The 19,640-nt window shown below is 42.1% G+C and overlaps 3 protein-coding genes across 4 annotated transcripts; 1 reads left to right on the forward strand and 2 right to left on the reverse strand.

The window, feature by feature from the left end:
* Positions 1–592: 592 nt before the first annotated feature.
* Positions 593–6,465, forward strand: ca6 (carbonic anhydrase VI). Its single transcript, XM_071543551.1, has 10 exons — positions 593–861; positions 1,678–1,857; positions 1,995–2,143; positions 2,984–3,079; positions 3,943–4,009; positions 4,104–4,261; positions 4,687–4,813; positions 4,980–5,063; positions 5,187–5,219; positions 5,573–6,465. The coding sequence occupies exons 1-10, from the start codon at positions 771–773 to the stop codon at positions 6,190–6,192; spliced, it is 1,605 nt and encodes a 534-aa protein (XP_071399652.1). The 5' UTR covers positions 593–770; the 3' UTR covers positions 6,193–6,465.
* Positions 6,466–6,687: 222 nt separating this feature from the next.
* Positions 6,688–11,486, reverse strand: slc2a5 (solute carrier family 2 member 5). Its single transcript, XM_071543552.1, has 12 exons — positions 11,442–11,486; positions 11,195–11,293; positions 10,885–11,045; positions 10,651–10,775; positions 10,387–10,539; positions 10,111–10,236; positions 9,769–9,956; positions 9,343–9,453; positions 9,106–9,207; positions 8,697–8,772; positions 8,351–8,478; positions 6,688–6,988 (listed from the first exon to the last, which is right to left on the reverse strand). Exons 1-12 carry the CDS (start codon positions 11,484–11,486, stop codon positions 6,764–6,766), a joined length of 1,539 nt encoding a protein of 512 aa, XP_071399653.1. The 3' UTR covers positions 6,688–6,763.
* A 3,537-nt stretch (positions 11,487–15,023) lies between these two features.
* Positions 15,024–19,383, reverse strand: gpr157 (G protein-coupled receptor 157). 2 transcript variants are annotated; one of them, XM_071543580.1, is made up of 4 exons: positions 18,759–19,383; positions 17,261–17,474; positions 16,813–17,007; positions 15,024–16,108 (listed from the first exon to the last, which is right to left on the reverse strand). In XM_071543580.1, the coding sequence occupies exons 1-4, from the start codon at positions 19,133–19,135 to the stop codon at positions 15,911–15,913; spliced, it is 984 nt and encodes a 327-aa protein (XP_071399681.1). In that variant the 5' UTR covers positions 19,136–19,383; the 3' UTR covers positions 15,024–15,910. The 2 variants fall into 2 exon arrangements, with proteins under 2 accessions (XP_071399681.1, XP_071399680.1); XM_071543579.1 differs by having other exon boundaries at positions 15,024–16,129.
* Positions 19,384–19,640: the final 257 nt, after the last annotated feature.

Below are 19,640 nucleotides of genomic sequence, written 5' to 3' on the forward strand. Positions count from 1 at the left end.
CCAGCTTTACCCAAAGTGACAGTGACATGAACATACTTGTATCAGGATTTCCTGTGAATGGAGATAAACTGTTTGGATTTCCTGATCACCAGTGAGTCAGCAGCTCCTTTTAGGGGATTTGAGGAGAATACAAATAAAAGGGCATGAATAGGCCTACATGACGCACTTAAAGTATTAAAAACAGTGTTAAGACCATGTTGTTGGATACACAAGAATGATTTTGCATGCCAAATGTATGAAAAACAACTAGAAAAAAAAAGATATTGATATTACGTTTGGGTCTATAGCTCCTCTACAGCTTCATACAGTAATTGTCCAAGCTTATATGAATTATAATGGAAAAAGTCATGATAATGAACTCGACTGTATACAGAAAGCATGTCCCAGAAAAAAATATCAAAGTTCTGTCCTCATAGTAAACAAATGGTTACTTGTGGTTATTTACAGAAAATGCCACATTACCTGTCTCCATAACTTAATACTGAAACAGTAGAATAACCTGCAGGGATTTTCAACTGTTTCGTGCCGACATCTCATCAGACAATTTCAACACACGCCTCCGTATTCAAAGACACAGGGGGGTAAAAACTTTTCATATAATCGATAGTCGGTCAGAGCTGCTCTCTCTCTTGGCACATCGAGCTGCTGGGAAGAGCTTGGGGCGTTTTCAGCAGAAGTTTCAACACCTCCTTTCACTTGCAGTTGGAGTTTGGAGAGAAAACCTCTGCGAAGTGTGAGTCCTAAGTCAAAGTAAAGGAATTTCTATTGCAATGGAGCTTTTCTCTCTATTCGTCCCTGCCGTTCTGGTCTGTGCTGTCAGTGCCGGGATACCGCATGATGGAATTCATTGGACATACACAGGTAGGCTTTTGTGTTTGAGGATTTAGATTTTTTTTTTCAAATTTGTTATGAGTATAACTGAGCATGTTAAACACCAAATGATTGCAAAAACTTATTAGAAATAGTTTATGCAAATGCATCGCTTCTGCCCGACCGACCAATGAGAACTTTTGATGCGTAAAATGTAGCACACTTTTCAATGCATGTTTTGGTTCTTGGTTTCCTTTATTTTTAAATAACAAAAGAGAGAAGCAGAGTAAAATTTCTATAGAAGTCTCGCTACCCATCATGTTCATATCTTTTTTTTAATTCAAACATTCTTCCAAGTTATTTTCATACAGCATTCAGCCGATTTGCCATTTGCCTTCTGGGCTTTCTGAGTGACGCGCTGCGTTGACAAAATATTTCGGATACCCACCGGTCAGACTTTGGTTACATCAAGGGGCTGTGAAGACACACAGAGAACAGTAGACCTATATAGCCTACAGTAGGCAATTATTTACTGATGGCCCCAAATCAAATAGTTGTGGGAGAGTGAATAAGGAGGGGTAATTGAGTCAAGTTGGCTCTGCGCTGCAAAGATATCCATCCTGACAAGTCAGTGAACACAAATAAAGGCTACAGTTCTGCCATTGGGGTGAGATAAATTCACTTGTTTCCAATGCTGTTCAAGAGGTCGGATATAAGTGATATAAGAAGTTATCTCAATCCATTGGCATTTTTTCACTTGCTTTACGATTTTAGGACTCAACTAGACTAAATGATTTGTTAGGATGGAGATATGTGTGTAGTGTGATTTTTGCTCATATGTTGTTGTTTTTTCGCCACACTATATAGAGGGAGCTTTGGACCAGATGCACTGGCCAATGAAGTATCCTGACTGCGGCGGTAAGAAGCAGTCTCCCATAGACATCCAGCGGCGCAGCGTCAGACACAACCCCCACATGTTACAGCTGGAGCTCAAAGGATATGAAGCACTGAAAGGGAATTTCCTCATGTCCAACAACGGGCACTCAGGTATGGGACGGCAAGATGAGGATGATGCATAAAGTGTTCAAACTCAAAATAGACCTACTTTTAAAATGCAGTATTTACTTTCACTAAATTTTTAGTAATTCAAATAGACACTTGAATGTCTGTCCTGTTTCCATCAGTCCAAATTGACCTGCCTCCCACCATGGTGATCACCAGCGGGCTCCCAGGACGGTACACCGCTGTCCAGATGCACCTTCACTGGGGCGGCTGGGACCTGGAGGAGAGCGGGGCAGAGCACACAATAGACGGCATCCGTTACATGGCAGAGGTTGGCCAGAAAATAGACTCATTTCTGGGAAGCAAGAAACAATTGCACCAGCCCAGGACAGAAAACAACTAGTCTAATTCTGTATACAAGCCCTGGTGCAGCAGTGCAGTGATGTTAGGCCTACAATTTACAATATAAACATCTTATACATTAAAACTCTGGGATTCTCTCTAGCAGAGTGCAGCTTCATCAAATGGTGACAGTTTTTATACACAAATATGTAATGTGTAGCTATCAGAGACTAAACTGGACATCAACACAATCAGGCAACACAATCTCCTGCTGCTTAGTGTTTATCTACCAAGCATTGCTACAGAAATTACTGTAGTAGCCCGATTCACTCCTGTACTATAACCAGATCATGGGATTATCTAGCTCTGGAATTCCAATTTGTTAATAAGAAAATCAGTATTAGTGTTTATGCATCTTATAAGTTGAACAAACTCAAGGATAAACCTAGTCTCACTCCTTCTGCTACCCCATTTCAGAGCATAGTTCATGCAAATTTATCTGACACAGGCCTTTGTTCTTGTTTTATGTAAGGTCCTTAATGTTGTGTTACTTCTCTGTATTGTCCTGTCATGCCATTGATTAACTTTGCATTGTATTGGACATTTTCACTTTATATATCTCTTTGCTGCCCATGTCAAATAGAACACTGCTGTAAAATCGAGTTTGTGTGCTCACTGTTTAAATTAAGGTTTGAATTGAATTGAAATTTCTTATATTTTATATTGTTGTTAGATGACCTGCCTCTCTCTAAAGAGTTTACCTTATGAAAGCAGTTCGTGGGCATAATTTGGCAGCTTACTTGTTTTGCATTTTCACCCTGTCTTTCAGCTCCATGTTGTCCATTACAACTCTGACAAGTACAAGAGCTTTACTGAAGCCAGAGACAAACCAGATGGGTTGGCAGTACTTGCCTTTTTCTATGAGGTGATGTATGCCACAAGTACTTTTGTTCCCTTTCTTCTTGTCCCCCTCTTTCATGCACTGCTGGGATTTTGAGCATTTAGGGAAATCCAGGGCCTTTTCTGATGTCTGACCTTCATGAATGCCTTTGGTAGTATATAATATGAACTTGTATGTGACACAAAAACCTTTGTGGTGAAAATGGACAAGTTGCCAAATGACCTAATGCCCTTTCCAGTGTATGATACTGTAATTGTGTCGGTCATCCTGGTGGGTAAAAGGCTCTATTGAGCGGGCGGTTGCGTGACGGCATATTGAATGAGTGTTTGTTTCCAAAGGAATGCCCAGGGTCTTGGGCAGTCAGTGGCTCTCTGCCGTGAGAGGTCATCGCTGTAGCAACACTACTGCAGGCATCCACCATGATAGCAGTGTAGTGAGACTCAGGCAGAGAGTTATTGGTGCACTTTTTCCCAACTGATATTCAAGCAAGTTAAGTTCAAGATTCTCATCCAGTAGAATCTATGTTAGAAATAGTATCATATGAACACATGTTAGCTAGAGTCAATGATGAAGGTGAGAACTTTAAGAGGTCATGGGATCGCTTTTTCGCTCATAGTATTGCTGGGACACGGTGATGATCTGGTTGTATTGCTGTAACTGCTAAATGTTTATTTTGGTTGCTCTAAATATGTGCATTTACCATGGGCCTTTGGATGTTTTATAGCTAAAGGTAATAATACTGTCTGTTTGTGTATATTTAAATAAATAAAAACTTTAATAACAAAAAAAAAGATTCTCATCCAGTGCTCTTTACCCAAATAAAGTCTTCTGATTTGACTGAGCCTTTTAGCTTGCCAGTGTTTAACTTAGTTTTGGTATATTTTCAGGATGGGCATTTTGAGAACACCTACTATAGCGATTTCATCTCCAACCTGGCCAAAATCAAGTATGCAGGTGAGTTACTCTATTATGTTGGAATTGACTACTGAAGTTTCATGAGCCGTGTTTCCTTTTTGAGTCTGACATGACTTTAATGCGATCCCTCCAGGTCAGGCCATGAACATATCCAGCATCAATGTGCGCGACATGCTTCCCGAGAACCTCAACCATTTCTTCAGATACCAGGGTTCCCTCACCACGCCGCCCTGCTACGAGAGCATCCTCTGGACTGTGTTCGATACGCCCATCACTCTCTCCCACACCCAGGTAACAGCAGACATCCGCTGCATCAATATTAGTCATTACATGAAGAGTTTTGTTAAAAAAATTCTGCCATTTGAAAAAAACATACACCGGCTCTTCTTAAGAATACATCTAACAAAGAAAGTAAATCTTAAAAGTTTAAATTAAAGTTACTTACAAAATGGTAGCATTTTGAGAATGGAATAGCAGGGAATTTCATGCAGCATTATTTGGGAGCGTGACTTTTCATCATAGTTGAGACAGATGCGTCCCGCATCTGTCTCAACTATTTCAGTATATACCCAACCGAAAGAGCCTCCTGATTCTGTAATCCTTCAATTTCCATTTTTGCTCATGTATGGAAAAGAACTGTTTCCATGTGATGGAAGCGGGTCGGTGATGGTGGTGTTGCCGTGTCGTGTGTTTCTCATCTTCTCTGTTGTGTTCAGATCAAGAAGTTGGAGAGTACGCTGATGGACCACGACAACAAGACCCTGTGGAATGACTACCGCATGGCTCAGCCTCTGAACGACCGTGTGGTGGAGTCTTCCTTCCTGCCACGCCTCGGGAAAGGAAGTATGTAGCCTGTTGTAACTTCGTACATACGAAATCATATTACACAACAGGGCAATATCTTTGGAACTGAGCTACAGCACTATAAAAGGCCTGATCCTTGATGTAAATAACATTTTTCCAAATAAGTACCTGAGAGGCCATTTTCATTCACCCCGTTTCTTCTCAGCATTTTGTCGGCAAGATGAAATCGAGTCCAAGCTCCTGAGGATTGAGGGTCTGATAACGTCTCTTGGAAAGCACATACATTCAAGTAAGTGGAGTGTGAGCTATATCCTGGAAACTGCAACGGATGGCTGAATATGAAATGAATTTTCCATATGTAGCTACTCTGCAGAATCGGCTGATTTTTCTCCTTATTTCTTGTTCCCTTTAGGTGGACCTCGTGACTCCAGGCCTTCCAGAAATGGTGAGTGGTTAGTTTTCAGTGTGATTCCATTTTTCCCCCATGTTTTTCATTATGTTAAAGCTTATGTTAAAGCTCTTATGCTTAAATGCTTGAAATTTGTTTTTTTGACAAATATAAACATTGAAGTTGATGCCTGTGTATGAATTTCTTTCCAAAGCCTTTGCCTTTCCATCAAGGCAAAGGGCGGCTACTTTAAAGAATCTAAAATATAAGATAGTTTTGATTTGAACACTTTTTTGGTCACTGCATAATTCCATTTGTGTTATTTCATAGTTTTGACTGTATGTATAAGCGTAGGAAGTGGTATTTTCTATCTCTGCAGTCCAGCGCTATAGCTTTCCTGTCTTCCTCAGATCCGCGCGCTCTGTTTCCCCTGGTGCTCAACTTCCCAGAGAGGAATGCTGGCAGTTATGCGATGGCCCGCCTTAACCATCCCATGGACCTTCACTCCTTCACTGTCTGCATGCACGTCCATCCTCAGCCTGGCGGCATCCACACTGTTCTCTCCTACTCCAGTGCCGGCAACGACAACGAGCTGATGATCACCATCGGCTATGAAGTGGGCCTCTGGATTAACAATGAGTTCGTCAACCTGCCGCACAGCTTTAAGTCACACGAATGGGCCAACTACTGCATCACCTGGTCATCCCACAACGGAGGGGCGGAGCTGTGGATCAACGGCATGGTGGGGGAGGAGCAGTACCTGAGAGGCGGTTATACGGTCAGCCCCGGCGGTGTGTTCATCCTGGGTAAAGACCAGGACGGCTTCTTGGGCATCTCTGACTCAGATGCCTTTGTGGGTAAGATGACGGACATCAACGTGTGGGACTATGTGCTGACCACGGCGGATATCCGGGAGCAGATGTCATGTGAGAAGAACGGCACAGTGATGGGCAACGTGTTCAGCTGGGGGGTCACACATCTCAGCCTGTATGGAGGGGTGCAGCTGGAGAGTGACTACAGATGTCCATAGTGGCTCTGTTTATATGAGCTTTACCATGCCAATATACTGTGTGGTTTAGCTGGAGATGTGGATTTGAGAAAGCCATTGATTAATCTATACCAAAATATCAGTGCTGATGGCAGTGATGGAACATGTGTATTGCATATGAAATGAAGGATAACAAATATCTCTGAGACATCTGTAAGTCAATATTTAATGCACAACAGCAGTTAAGCAATATCTATCACAGCATCGGCCTTGTACTGTATTCATATCTTTGTATCATCAATAAAGCCCTATAAAGTGAATTGTTGGCTTATTTAATTACTTTAAGCACCCACCAACACCTGTTTAAGGTTTTAATGATTGTACTGGCATTTACTGTGTAAACCACAATTGTTCAGTCGCACAGTATTCCTAGTCTGTGCAGAAATGTGTTCAAAGCTCTTTGATCTTTTATAGCAGACACATAACAAACTATAAAAAGAGATTGTGTAGAGATTTGATGTAACAAATGGAGGCTAAATTAAACCATTTCCATTCCATTACAATCCCCCCCCAGAGAGGAGACTTCCTCTCCTCTGAATGCTTTCATTTTTCCTCAGAAGGCGGTGACCTTCACTACATCCTCTAGGCTGTCTTTGCTCTCTTTCAGTGGCAGGTCCCCGTCGCCCAGTTTGATCTCCACTTTGTTCCTCTTGGCGAACATCTGGCTAATCTCCAGGAAGGTCTTGTTCTTGGTCTCTGGGACCACCAGCCAGATGTAGATCAGCGTGGCCAGGCAGATGACGGAAAAAATGATGAAGCTGTAGGAGCCCAGGCCTCTCTGGAGGAACAGGGACAGAAATGGGATCAGCCTGTTCTTAATATTAAACGTTCTAAGTAGCCAGAAACGGTTTGGGGACATAAACACCAGCCAAGGTGAAGGGGGGTTTGATGTTGGACGGTGCTCTTATTGGAATGCTTTTCCAAGAAATGTGGTTTCTGTTACTCAAACATCGCCATTTCCATCATACACAGCCTCCTCCTGTCCTTTTTTGGGCTGCAGATGAAGATTTGATAGAGGAGGTGTTTATGTTTATCTCTTGTTAAGGTTACACCATTGTTGGCATCTATCCATTAAAAAGTCCAAAATGACAAAACTGTTTTCAATAGCCAGTGACTAATTCTTTATCAACCTAGACCAAACTGTAGCTAGTTCTCCTTGGTAAGAGTAAGAACAGAGCTTGGTAGTAGAGGATTACATGTGTTAAATTAATGTGGTTACAAAAATAGCAGCTGTAATCTATTAGTTACTAAAAATATAGTAATCAGATCATGGATACTTAAAATGTGATTGCTTGTTGGGTTAAACTGAAAGTTTGATTGCAAAACTATACAGAGAAACATAATTTGACACTTAAGGGAAAAAAGGAGAATTGTGCACTCCAAACCAAGGCACTCTTACTTGTATATTAAAATGCTTTTATTATCTTGGCATGTCCAACAAGGAGGGACGTCTAACTGACATCCCCACTTATATGATTTTTATTTTTATCACATAAGAATGCCTTGGTTGCCTTGGTTTTTTGGAGTGCACAATTATCCTTTTTTTTCCCTTGTTTGATGACCAAGTCTTGTACCCAAAGAGCAGCTTACTACATACATTGGAATTCAGCTGAGCTCGCCTATCTGCTCTCTTTTTATCATTTGACACTTGGCATGATGGTTCCCCATTTAACTTCATGTTTAATACATTTCTATGGTAACACTTTATTTGGATAATCCAGTGTTGATACTCAAAAAGTAGATGTTCAATAAAGGTTCACTTAACCCTGGCCATATTTCTAACTCAAACCCCATCTTTTTAAGTTAACCCTAGCCCAGACATTGAATATCTATACTAGACTATCTATACAAGACTACTTTTCACACAATTGTGAGTATCATTTGAAACTCAGTAGACGTTTTAGTGACATTTTGTTGTCACTTGATAGGAAGTTGAGTATCAACATTGGACTATCCAACTAAAGTGTGACCTTTTGTAGTAAACTAATCCAATAATAACTGAAAATTATGATCTTACTGTACATTAAGGAGCTGGAGTACGTCAAAGGATTATGTTGCTGATTACACTTTGAAACATATAATCTGTAAGCAGTTACATTTTGAAAATAATGAAAGAGCTACAAGAAGTTGTGTGACGGACCTCTAGGAAGGGGAAGACCAGGCCGACGATGAAGTTGGACAACCAGTGGACAGACCCTGCCACCATGAAGGCGGCCGGCCTGGACGACTGCCTGAACATCTCGGTGGTCACCACATAAGGAATGGGACCTGGAACACACATGAGGTTTAACCACAACCAAAACACTTCAGACACATCATCACTCTTCCGGGTTACGTCGAAGAAGCTCACATCTCAAACAACTGAGCTGGAGTTTTTCAACATATATCATTACGTGTCTAGTCACATCCAAACAACACTTCAGCTAATGGAGCACCCTGTTGTAATCAGTGTGTGTATAAACACCCATTGGGTCGGCCAGTCTTACTGGGTCCTATGGCATGTCCTATGACGTAGATGATGACACAGGCTATGCTGACGTAGGGCATCCAGGACACACTCTCCTGTCAACACAGACCAACAGCTGCTGTTATTATCAAGCAGCTGTATTGATGAGGTTTATTTCAAACAGTAACAAACATGCAACATAATCCTCTCAATTTTCCCATCAGCAGGCACAGATTTAAAACCGTGGTGCTGTTTAAAGTGACGTGATCCCAGTCCAATGATTTTGGATCCAGGTGAGATTAAAGGGATGCAGCACAGGTTATGTCCTGTATAACAGTCATGTTACCTATAGCACATATTTTTATTGCTGTGTGATAAACAACAGCCACTAGAGGGTAGAAGAGTAACATTTTGAGGATGTGAGTTTCACTGTAGCTCTCACATGGTACCTGGAAGTTGAGCGCTGTGGTGAGCAGTACACACGCTCCGCAGCAGATCCCAAAACCAATGAGGAGGAGCAGCCGCCGTCCTGAGGCCTCCACTATGAAGACCTGGGATTACAAACTCACTGTTATGACAAAACTATCAGGTGCAAAGAGCTTCTTCTACTGAGCGATATATTCATAGATTCCAGCTCCTTCCCACTCAGAGGTTTTAATTCTTAACTCTTTTGAATCTGTACTTACAGCAGCTATGGTCATGAAGACATTCACTGCTCCTGTTCCCACTGTGACATACTGGATGTCATTCTGCTTGACTCCTGCAGAGGCATATATGCTATCTGCATAGTAATAGATCTGAGGAGGGAGGGAGGGAGGGAGGGAGAGAGGCAGTATGGTTATAGAAATAGTGGAGAGACGATTATATAAATAATGGATTAAAATAGACATTGGGAGGGTTAGATCTATCATCGGGCCTCAGTATTTTACATGAGTCAGGGAAAGAATGAAGCCAAAGAAGTGAAAGTAGCTCTTGTTTTGTATCCTGATGCTTTGTCCACAAGACAGTAAGAAAAACTGACTTTCTGACACAACACAACAGTCTCATCTGGTGCTGTAGCTGAAACATGGTGTGGGCTACTGTGGGTCAGGGTCAGGGACAACGTGTCTCACCGCGTTGACCCCCGACAGCTGCTGGCCCATGTTCATGATGATGATGGAGACCAGCTGCCAGCGGAGGGAGCGCTGGGACAGCAAGGTGACGACGGAGAGGCGGCCCTCGGCCCTCTCCGACTGGTCCTCCAGATGCATCTCCGACAGCTCTTCATTCACGTCCTCCCAGCCACGCAGGCGCTGTAGCGCTAAGGGGGTCGGCGGCATCAGAACATCACAATATAGGTCCATCTGTCTCTCACATCATTGCTACTATTTATTATTTACCAACCACTCTCTCTGCCTCGGTCTCTCTCTGTCTTTCTCTCCAACAGCCGTGTGAGGCCTGTTTTGTGTTCTCACCTTTCCTTGCGGTCTTCTCATCTCCTCTCTGGATGAGCAGGTACCTGGGGCTTTCTGGGAAGAAGGGCAGCAGCAGTAGCTCTATTAGGGCAGGGATACCGGTCAGACCCAGCATGAGGGTCCAGCCTGTGTAGAGGGAACAGAGACACCTCTTTTGACCAGTGGACCCATCCAAAGACTCTCCTACTCTCCTAGATCTCCTAAAACATCTGTCAAATGTGCTTCAACTTCTGACAAATGAGCCAAAGGATGTCAGACGTTTATTCCAGTCATTACCTGTGCTGTTGCCCAGTATGTTTCTGATGCCCAGCACCTGGGCACTGAGGATGCCAATGGTGATGAAGAGCTGCGGTATGATGCCAATCGCTCCCCGCAGGTTCTTTGGAGAGAGTTCGCCCAAATACATTGGCACCACATTGGATGACAGACCTGCAGGTGCAATAAAACAACTTTAGAGGCATTAATGACTTTAGTTCAACTTCCTCTTGTGCCTAGTCAGTCTGGATTACTTGAATAGTTGAATGCATTAGTTCTTCTGACCTGCACAGATGCCCACTATAATTCTAGCCACAATGATGATCTCATAGGATTTGGCAATCTCACTCACTCCCATCATCACAGCAGGAACGATGGAGAAGATGTTGTTGAAGAGGAGCGTGCCCTTCCTGCCGTGCGATTCAACACATCAAGTCACATCAAACAAACGTACAAACGTACAAACGTACACACTTTTTACTCAGCATGAATGTGACCTGATATACAATGCAGTATTACCTCCCCAGTTTGTTGACCAGAGGGGCAACCATCAGAGAGCCAAAGAGGCCTCCTAGAGGGTACATGGACACAGACAGGGACCACAGCAGAGTCAGGAAGTTCTCCTCCATCGGTCGGCCATGACGCTCCAGGTAGGTGGAGTTATAGAACTGCTGCATGAACTGGACGGAGCAGGACAAACCAGAATGTCATCATCATTGGATATTTTGTACACTGGAGCCATGATACTGCCCCCCTATACTATTGTGCAATACTGTGTAGCTTTTGTTACTGTAATCACACAATTACTATACAATAAAACTTGGGTTACCAGTGATGGAGAGTTGATCACAGCCACATTGTAACCATATTGGAAGGATGAACCAAATGCAGATATGAGTGTTGCCAGTGCCAGGACAGCAGTTAATCTCTGCCAGGGACATCAGTGCACATTTTAAAATCTCTTCTTATAACATAAACATCATCTGTCATGATTACACTATTAGCACACTGTCACACAAAATAGACAGAATAAGACTTGAAATGTGATCATGGTGCGATGATGATTTCTAACTCACCCCTCTCCTCTCCACAGGTGTTCCCCAGTCTTCATTCTCCGTCATGGCTGTGCTTGATCCTGTTGTCACTTTCAACAATAATAGCAGTGCAGCAGTGTTATTGCTGCACCGCTGCATTCCAGCTGCCCTTTGGACATGAGATCAGCTCCTACCCTCTGGAGTGCCTCGCTGTAAACTCAACTGCTTTAAACATTCCTTTGTGCCTAGCTCAACTAAAATTCTTAATAGCAGTGTAGTGTGAGGCTATAGTTATTGTGCAATATTATATTAAATGTGCCTGGAGACGTTGTGCAATCATTTCTCAGAAATAGGCTATAGCAGCAGTGCGTTCAGTGCAACAGTATGGCGATGGGGTGGGGCAATGGGTTGTTTATTTTATTTTATTGGTATGTAGGAATATGTATGTTTATTGTGAAATATGCTAAGTATGGAACTGATGTTTTTATGAAGTGACACCAAGACAAATTTCCCCAAGGGGACAATAAAAGTAAATCTTAGATCAGAGAGCGTAGCAGTAGTTTACTGCTTCGCCATGGCCATAATTTTCATGTTGTTGACTTTACTGTTGAAAGAACTTCCGGGAATATAAATACTGAGCCATGTGCTGAGTATTGATATTTGATACTTTTATTACACTCTACAGTCAGGTAAATTGGCAGGTTCAATTGATAAGGTCTACAGGTGCCGGGAAAGTGCTTACGTTATAAATGTTATCAACATAAAAAAAATTATTGAGAGATGAGTATCTTTATTACTCACCCACCTGAGGGCTGCATCACTGAAGACGTTTTATTACAAAATGACGACACAAGAAGAGGTAACATCTACATTAAACAGTCGATTTGCATTCTGATCCTTGTGAAATTTGAGGGACTTATCTGTTCTCACGCTGCAGACAACAGACTAATATTCTGGAAAAGCAACACAGCTGTGAGCCTCATTTTTTTTTGCTTTCTCTTGTTTTTATCATGTGCTGCATTGCCTCTCATCTCTAATGCTGTGTCTGTTTGTCAATATGACGGCCCTGGGGCTGTTTGATCTAAAAGCTGCATGTTGTTTGCTTCGAGCCACCCCGCTGCAAAAAGAGGGAGCTGCTACAGTGCAGATCTGTGAGTTGATACTGCTGGTGGGCACAGTGAATAATTGCACTTCAGAACAAGGCTCAGAGCAAAACATCATGTGATAATTTCAAGGAAAAGTGTGGTGTTCTACAGATATGTAGCTATAAACTGTAACCAGTGAAATAGAGCAGGGTCAACTATGACCTGGTGGGTATCATCAAAACAAAATATTTTAGAATTTTTTAGGGTCAGGGTTTCAACCTGTTTTTGTAGCCCACTTATTTTTATTCTTCCAACTGAAAAAAACACTGTAGTTAAAGAGTTTAAGACCCAACCTGGATTTTTGTGCATGCGTATGTATATAAATCATGCTCACATAGACTTATATAGGAAAAACCTCTCCAACTTTAAGATCACCATAACTCAAAATATAAATCAACTTTGTTCCAGTGTTTATAAATAATACAACTATCATCAAACTATTCACATTAAAAATGAAGTATATGTTTAGCTGTCAAATAAAATATATGTTTGGCTGTCACATCCTGTAAGTTCTTTAATCATAAGCTAAAGCTAAAAAAGACCATGTGAAAAATGTACTTAATCCAGTGGAATAAACATAAACAAAACCAGCAGTGGGATGACTGTGGGATCACAGCTGGTGGTGTGTTCTAGTTCTGGATGGGGCCTTTCACTACGACAGTCGACTATATTGACATTGCAAATAGAAACTCAGCTATTCCTGGCAGTGAAACCTTGTATAATGAAGTTTGCTCCAGAAGATGGAGCTATGTATCTGCAAGATCCCCTGCATAGGCTTACTATAGACAATGCAAGGAAGGGCTTATAGAGCATGTGAGCTTTGTCAAAGTGGACACTTACTGGCACACCGCATTCACAAACTGAATAACTCTGGGAATCAAACATTAACCACTGTCTGGATGTGTGTAATATCTTTCCTGGGTTAGGTAATAGTATGTGCATAAACATTGCTCTATCACTGTACCGCACTACCAATTCAAATGTCAAGTTGCATGTCCTAATAAATTCCCCCTTACCTTTGGTGGTTAATGTGTTTTGGCACTGGTTCCAAGGGCCATCAACACAGCCAAATGAACAGCCTATGTTTTGAATAAAGGATTTCCATTAACATGCCTGGTGAATGGTCACCGCATGCAGCGTGGCCCTCTAGTACTCTTAAGTTAATGAATTAAGCGGGCAGAGAGCCAGCAGAAAAGGAGAGAGCAGAAACCCCATCCTTAAGTGTTTCCACAGGCTAAAGTTGCTTCAATGTCAGCCAAATCTCCAAAACCAATACAATGGATTAACTCCTGCAGGAATGAAGGTATGTGTCATTTCTCCATACGGTCTATACTGTCCTCAAGGACAAAAAACTGTTTACTGGCCTTTTTTTTGGACGTCATCAGCATAAACTGCCTTCTCTTCCCCCATTTTCCCAGTGTTACTGATGGTCCCAGGAGAAGGACCTCTGCACTGCGTACCATTACTTTAGATGCCAGATAAAATTAGATAGAGTTGAGGGAAAACTCTTCATCTAAAAGAAAACAGAGTATATTTTTCCATTTAATATTTTCAGTCTAAACATTCAATTAATTGACTTCATAAATCCCCACGTTCTGGAAATGTAATAGTGCTGTCACATTCAACTAACTGTCCTCATATGATGCAGTGTAGTTGCAGTGTAATGAAAAGTCTGTGATTAGTCTCAAGCCTAGCATTTAGTCTGACCCGAGAAAAAGGATTATTTCAACAATGTCATATGGTTATACATGGCCTAATTAAAACAGAGAACATAAAAGATATATAAATCCACTTACCATGCCTCCACAAAGGGAATTCTAAAATGAGCACTTGACCTCTGAGAGGGTCGAGTAAACAATAATCACTTGTGGATGAAAGAAAATTGACCGTGCAACGCAGCACAGTGGAATTTCCCCCTTTCTCTCCCGGCCCCCATGCTAATGAATCTTATTGATTGTAGCTCATCATCTCCGAGACAGGCTCATTAAGATTCATTGGATCTTGAGACGAGATTGTAAAGACTTGAGGGAGCTGTGAAAGACCGTGTGGTAGCATTGTGATACATGTGAGGTCCCGGGACCCCGCGGTCAGAGGGGTTCAGTGGGTTCATCCTCCTCATTGGAATGCATTCTGCCCGGTCTGTGGCCTGTAGCTAAGTCGGGTGAACGGGAGCCAACAACAGGAGGAGGTCAAAGGAGAAGTGAGGCTCGCTCAAAAAGCCTCGAGTTTCAAGGAAGGTGGACGCATGTGATGACACGTCATGCATCCTGACCACAATGACAGCTAACGATGGCAAGTTTATTTTGGTGTTATGTGGAAAGCTGATGGGCTTTTGCAACTGCTGCATGAAAAAAGTTGCAACTCTGTGGTTATGCAAGAATCGATGGGTTTTGAGAGAAATCTTGAAGAAAAACTATAAAGGGAATCAATACCTGATGTAAGCCTCATAGTGTGATTGAATTTTCTGTTTTAATTTAACTCCATGTATTTATTTGAGTGAATTGAACACTGTGTTACAGCAATCTGTGTAGCTGCAAACCATGCATAGTAGTGCCCACATCATCATTTCATTTATTATATTTCAACTGATCAGTGGTCATGTGTATAAAAGTTTCTTGCACAAAAAAATCTAGCACACAGCCAAACCAAAACCAAGTTAAGAAATATAGAAAAGAACATTATTTTGATGTCAAAGTCAGCAGATTTCTCCAACTTTCTGTGAAACGTGAAACATTTAAACTAATTCATATCATTATCCATGGTATGAATGCTATATACTGTATGTATCCAATGGTTCATCATCATCACTTTCTTTCAAACAATGAAATTTAGGTTTAGGTTTTTATAAATAGAACACAGTTATCAACAGAACACTGAGCAGGAGTAAAAAATACTGAACTACTACTCACTTCAGAACAATCACCTCAGAATGTAAATGAATACATACAGTGCACGATAAAGTTTCTAAACTGTAAACCAAGGAGTGTATTGTTTTTCAAAAATGCAAACATAAAGAAACACATACAAAGAACAAAGAACAATTCACAGTGCAAATGCACTTTAAAGCGGTTTCACTTGCATCTGGCATCTATGAAAAAACTAGCACACAATATGTATGTACAGTACAGTCAATGTGCAACATTTCAAAGGCTTCACCAAACGCTGGTGGACGGTCAAGCAGCGGGTGCTCAATCATCCTCATCACCCAAAGTGCATGTGTGTGACTCGTCCTGTGAGACGATGTGCATGCACCTGCACAATCTCCCACCCTCTTTGCAGGCACTTGCTGTAATGAGGCTGGTGCGAAGACTGGGAGACTATCCTCCGCTCTCTACATATTGACCTTCTCTTCCCCGGCATCCAGGATCATCTATCGGCCCAGGCTCGGCCGCCGCTGTCCTCTCTCTGGGTCGGGGCGTCCCCTCCCAGCAGCGGCCTGTGAGCGGGGTCCTGTGAGTGTGGCGCCTCCGCTCGGCACTTGGAGCAGCAGCAGCAGAGCGCGGCGCAGAGCCGTGTGCGGATGGGTTGGGTGAACAGGACGAACATGATGCAGTTGGCTGCTCCCTGTAATGTGTTGCCAATACCCTGGTGGGTCAGAGGAAAAGCACGCAGTGTTTGTTTTGGGTGTATTTAAGAGTAATCATTAAGGGGAGTGTAGCAACTGAATGTAGTAAGTGCCAGGTAATCTAATAACTTGTCAAAATGTTGTTTAAATGGGTTGAAAAGGTAATAAAATCTGTTAATGTAATTAATTGCTGGATAATGTGACAGCATCACATTATTACATTAGCTGGTGATTGTTACTTTATTGGGGTGTAACAATTGTAATTGGTGATATATTGACTAATAATTAAACAACATATTTTCTTCTTATTATGAGTCATTTCATTATTACATTTTCAGTTAAAAATATGTCACATTCCTTATGAATGAATAATCACCAGTTAACAGTGTATTATTACATTATCCGTAAATTTATTGCATTAACAGGTTTGATTTCTGCCCATTTAGAGGGACATATTATAACATTTTGACAAGTTCTTACATTATCTGTCACTTATTACATTATGATGTTGATTCACTATGATTACAGAAGCAATCACATAATCACAAGTTCATTACACACACACACACACACACACACACACACGCCCCATAGGATGAGGCAGCATTTACACGAGAGGTAAATTGTGGATTATAGGGGATTAGCATACATCCTCTACATTGGACACCCTGGGGTAAATAACGAACACTTTATCTAGACTCACATGTAGAGTGACCAGCACCGGGTTCTGCCTGGCGGGGGAGCCGGCTAGCAGCAGTATGAAGCGCACTGTGCTCCAAATGCGCAGGACAATGAAGATGATGGGAATGAGGGTCAGCTTCCTATCAGCCATGGAAGAGAAGGAGTGGGACGGAGGGCTGCTGGCCAAGATGGGACGGTACTCAGACAGGGCCGCATGCTGCGTTAGACACAAAACATGGGTTAGATTTATAGTAAACTGGTAAAAATCATTTCAAGACATTGTGGGATAGACAGAATTTAGACTGAAGTCAAATTCAGATAATCTTGTATCTCGAAAAAGTGTTTTTGGGAAATGTGAAAAATGGCTCATTCTCCCATTGATGCCCCTGCAATGAAGCCATAATATGGTTTTACAATGGCTGTCATAAGCACTAGTAACATGAAATGTATTCAGTGTTTTTGACCCTCACCGCTTTATGGATGTGCCTCTTGATGAGGATGTAGAGGACAGGGAGGGTGAGGTAAGCCAGGAACTCCCAGATCTTTCCGGTGAGCAGCATCCACAGCACGCGGTCCGGAGCGTGGATCCTGACCCAGCACCAGCCCACGGACACCTCTGACGCATTGTAGCCGATCTTATTCAGGCACAGGGCTGCAACTGTAATGGCTAGAGGCACGCCCCAGCTAGGCCACAGAATAGACCGTTTTAACCACGTGTTAGAGTGCTAACAAACAACTTCCAACCTTGACTTCTGACTTCCTGACTGAGTCAACTTGTCATCTTATAAAAAGCTCCACCAAGTCAACATGTTTGGTAGACTCAACGTTTACATATATTGCGAAGGTCATCATGTGATGTTAATCTTGAGCTTGCAGCTTATGTGTTGCATAAGGCACACTGCCAACTCATATCAGTTGTGTTGCTTTACCTCTGTACATCATCAGACCAAAGAATGATTTCAGCACTTTGGGAAGGATCTTGTCATTTTAACCATTACCTCTTTTCTCAAAGCGCACTCTTTGACTTTTGACTTTTCATGGCAAATTGCCATGAGTTCATTATAAACACCATCATGCTCAAGTCCTAGTTGTGTGTTATGTATACAAGCCTCGATGAATGGCTCTGTTGTGTGAGCTTCAGTACAACGGGGAATTCACAAAAGCAAAATTAGAATGGCAAATACAGACATTGTGATGAGGCGTACACAAAGGGAAGAATTTTTCTATTTCCAAAAATAGAGCAATTACAGCGCTGAAACACAGCAAGACAACTTCCACCTAACCTTTTCATAATCATCATGAACAGCTCGTTTATGTGCAGCGTGTAAACTGACACAAAGGATGACATACAGTATATGCCGATTGAGAGTATTCGAAGTAAATATCTAGCCTACAATACTGGTTCTCAAACATTTGAATGTCAAGAACCCTTAAAGTTATTAGACCATGGACCTCTATTTAATGAGATTTTGTTCCAAGGAACCCCAACTGAGAAGATTTTCCTAATTATGTAGAAGTGCATAACTGTCTGTATTGTAGGTGGGGTGATAACTGAAATCTATGATAAAAAAAACCCCCCAAAAAAACAGGCATCCTTACACACTCTGTCACTGAGTCTATTGAGTGAAATAATGGTGAAATTAAATTAAACTATTTTCCATTTAGCTTTAAACCCTGTAAATGACTCGGGGTTTTGGGAACCATTGCTCCTGAAAAGTTTTGTTGATACCCAGGCTCTTTTATAAAGGTGGAGGCAGTCAACATCAGGTAAATATCCCATGATGCCTCGGGGCTCTAACTGGCACAACTGGTTAAGCTGCAGTTATAAACACCATCCGAAGTGATTTCATTTGACTCCTCGACCTACAAGAATTCACTTCTTCATGGCTCGTATTATTTATGGAAGCAGCATAGCGAAATAAATCCCCGAAAAGACAAAAAAAAAAAAAGTGCAGCGCATGCATTTACCTGACAATGTGGAAAAACAACACCAAGCTGTCAGCAAGTCTTTGGTTAGTCCTCACGATGAAAACGTACAGGTAAACGGCGATGGCCACCGTCCAGAAAAAAGAGCTTGTGTTGGCGAAAGTGGATATTGCTCCTTGGGCGACGCAGTCCGCCGAGTCTGTGTCAAAAACTCTCCAAACTCCATACGCGTAAGAGACCGCGGACAGCCAGTCAGAAAGCGAGAGATAGACCAGAAGTTTTCGCGGAGTTGTCCTCAAATCGGACCAGACGATGTAGGTGCAGATAATCAGCGAAGACCCCAGAAACGACAGAGCGCATGAAACCAAAACAACGACCTGCTCAGAAAGGTACACAACAGTGTGATTTCCGCTTGCCATTACATATATTAGAGTAGATACTGCGCGTTCACCTCGTTACTGTTAGTTTCTTACATGCAACAGTGTTTCCAAACAGTCTTCCGGACGACCAGACTATTCCATGTCCTTCTGTTATTTTGGACACAACCAACTTCTCTCCGCATTATTTTCCCTTCAGGTCAGGCGACATTAAAAACAGAATGTCGAGTCGAGCCATATGACTTTACAAACTTGGTCCGCAAGTGCTTTCTACGGAGTGGCAGACCAGACAAAACTTTCTCCCGGTGTTTAACCCCTCCCTGTCTGTCGTTGGTGAGCCAAGCGGAACCCAAAGAAAGAACTCAGAGTCAGCTGGTACAGCAGGCAGACTCACTATTGTCTATTTTTGGCCCTGATGATCTTTACTGGTTGAGCCCCTAAGAGGTTTAAGACCCGAGTGAATGTATGTCACATTATAACACACAAGCAGATGATTTAAAGGGATTAAATCATTTGTCCCAGGCTGGATTATTGATCCTGTTATGCC

Source organism: Centroberyx affinis, unplaced genomic scaffold, assembly GCF_046629955.1.
Source record: "Centroberyx affinis isolate AG114_WGS23_722 - 3 ecotype Tasmania unplaced genomic scaffold, CSIRO-AGI_Caff_v1 ptg004352l_1, whole genome shotgun sequence".
In the NCBI taxonomy this organism is placed as follows: domain Eukaryota; kingdom Metazoa; phylum Chordata; class Actinopteri; order Beryciformes; family Berycidae; genus Centroberyx; species Centroberyx affinis.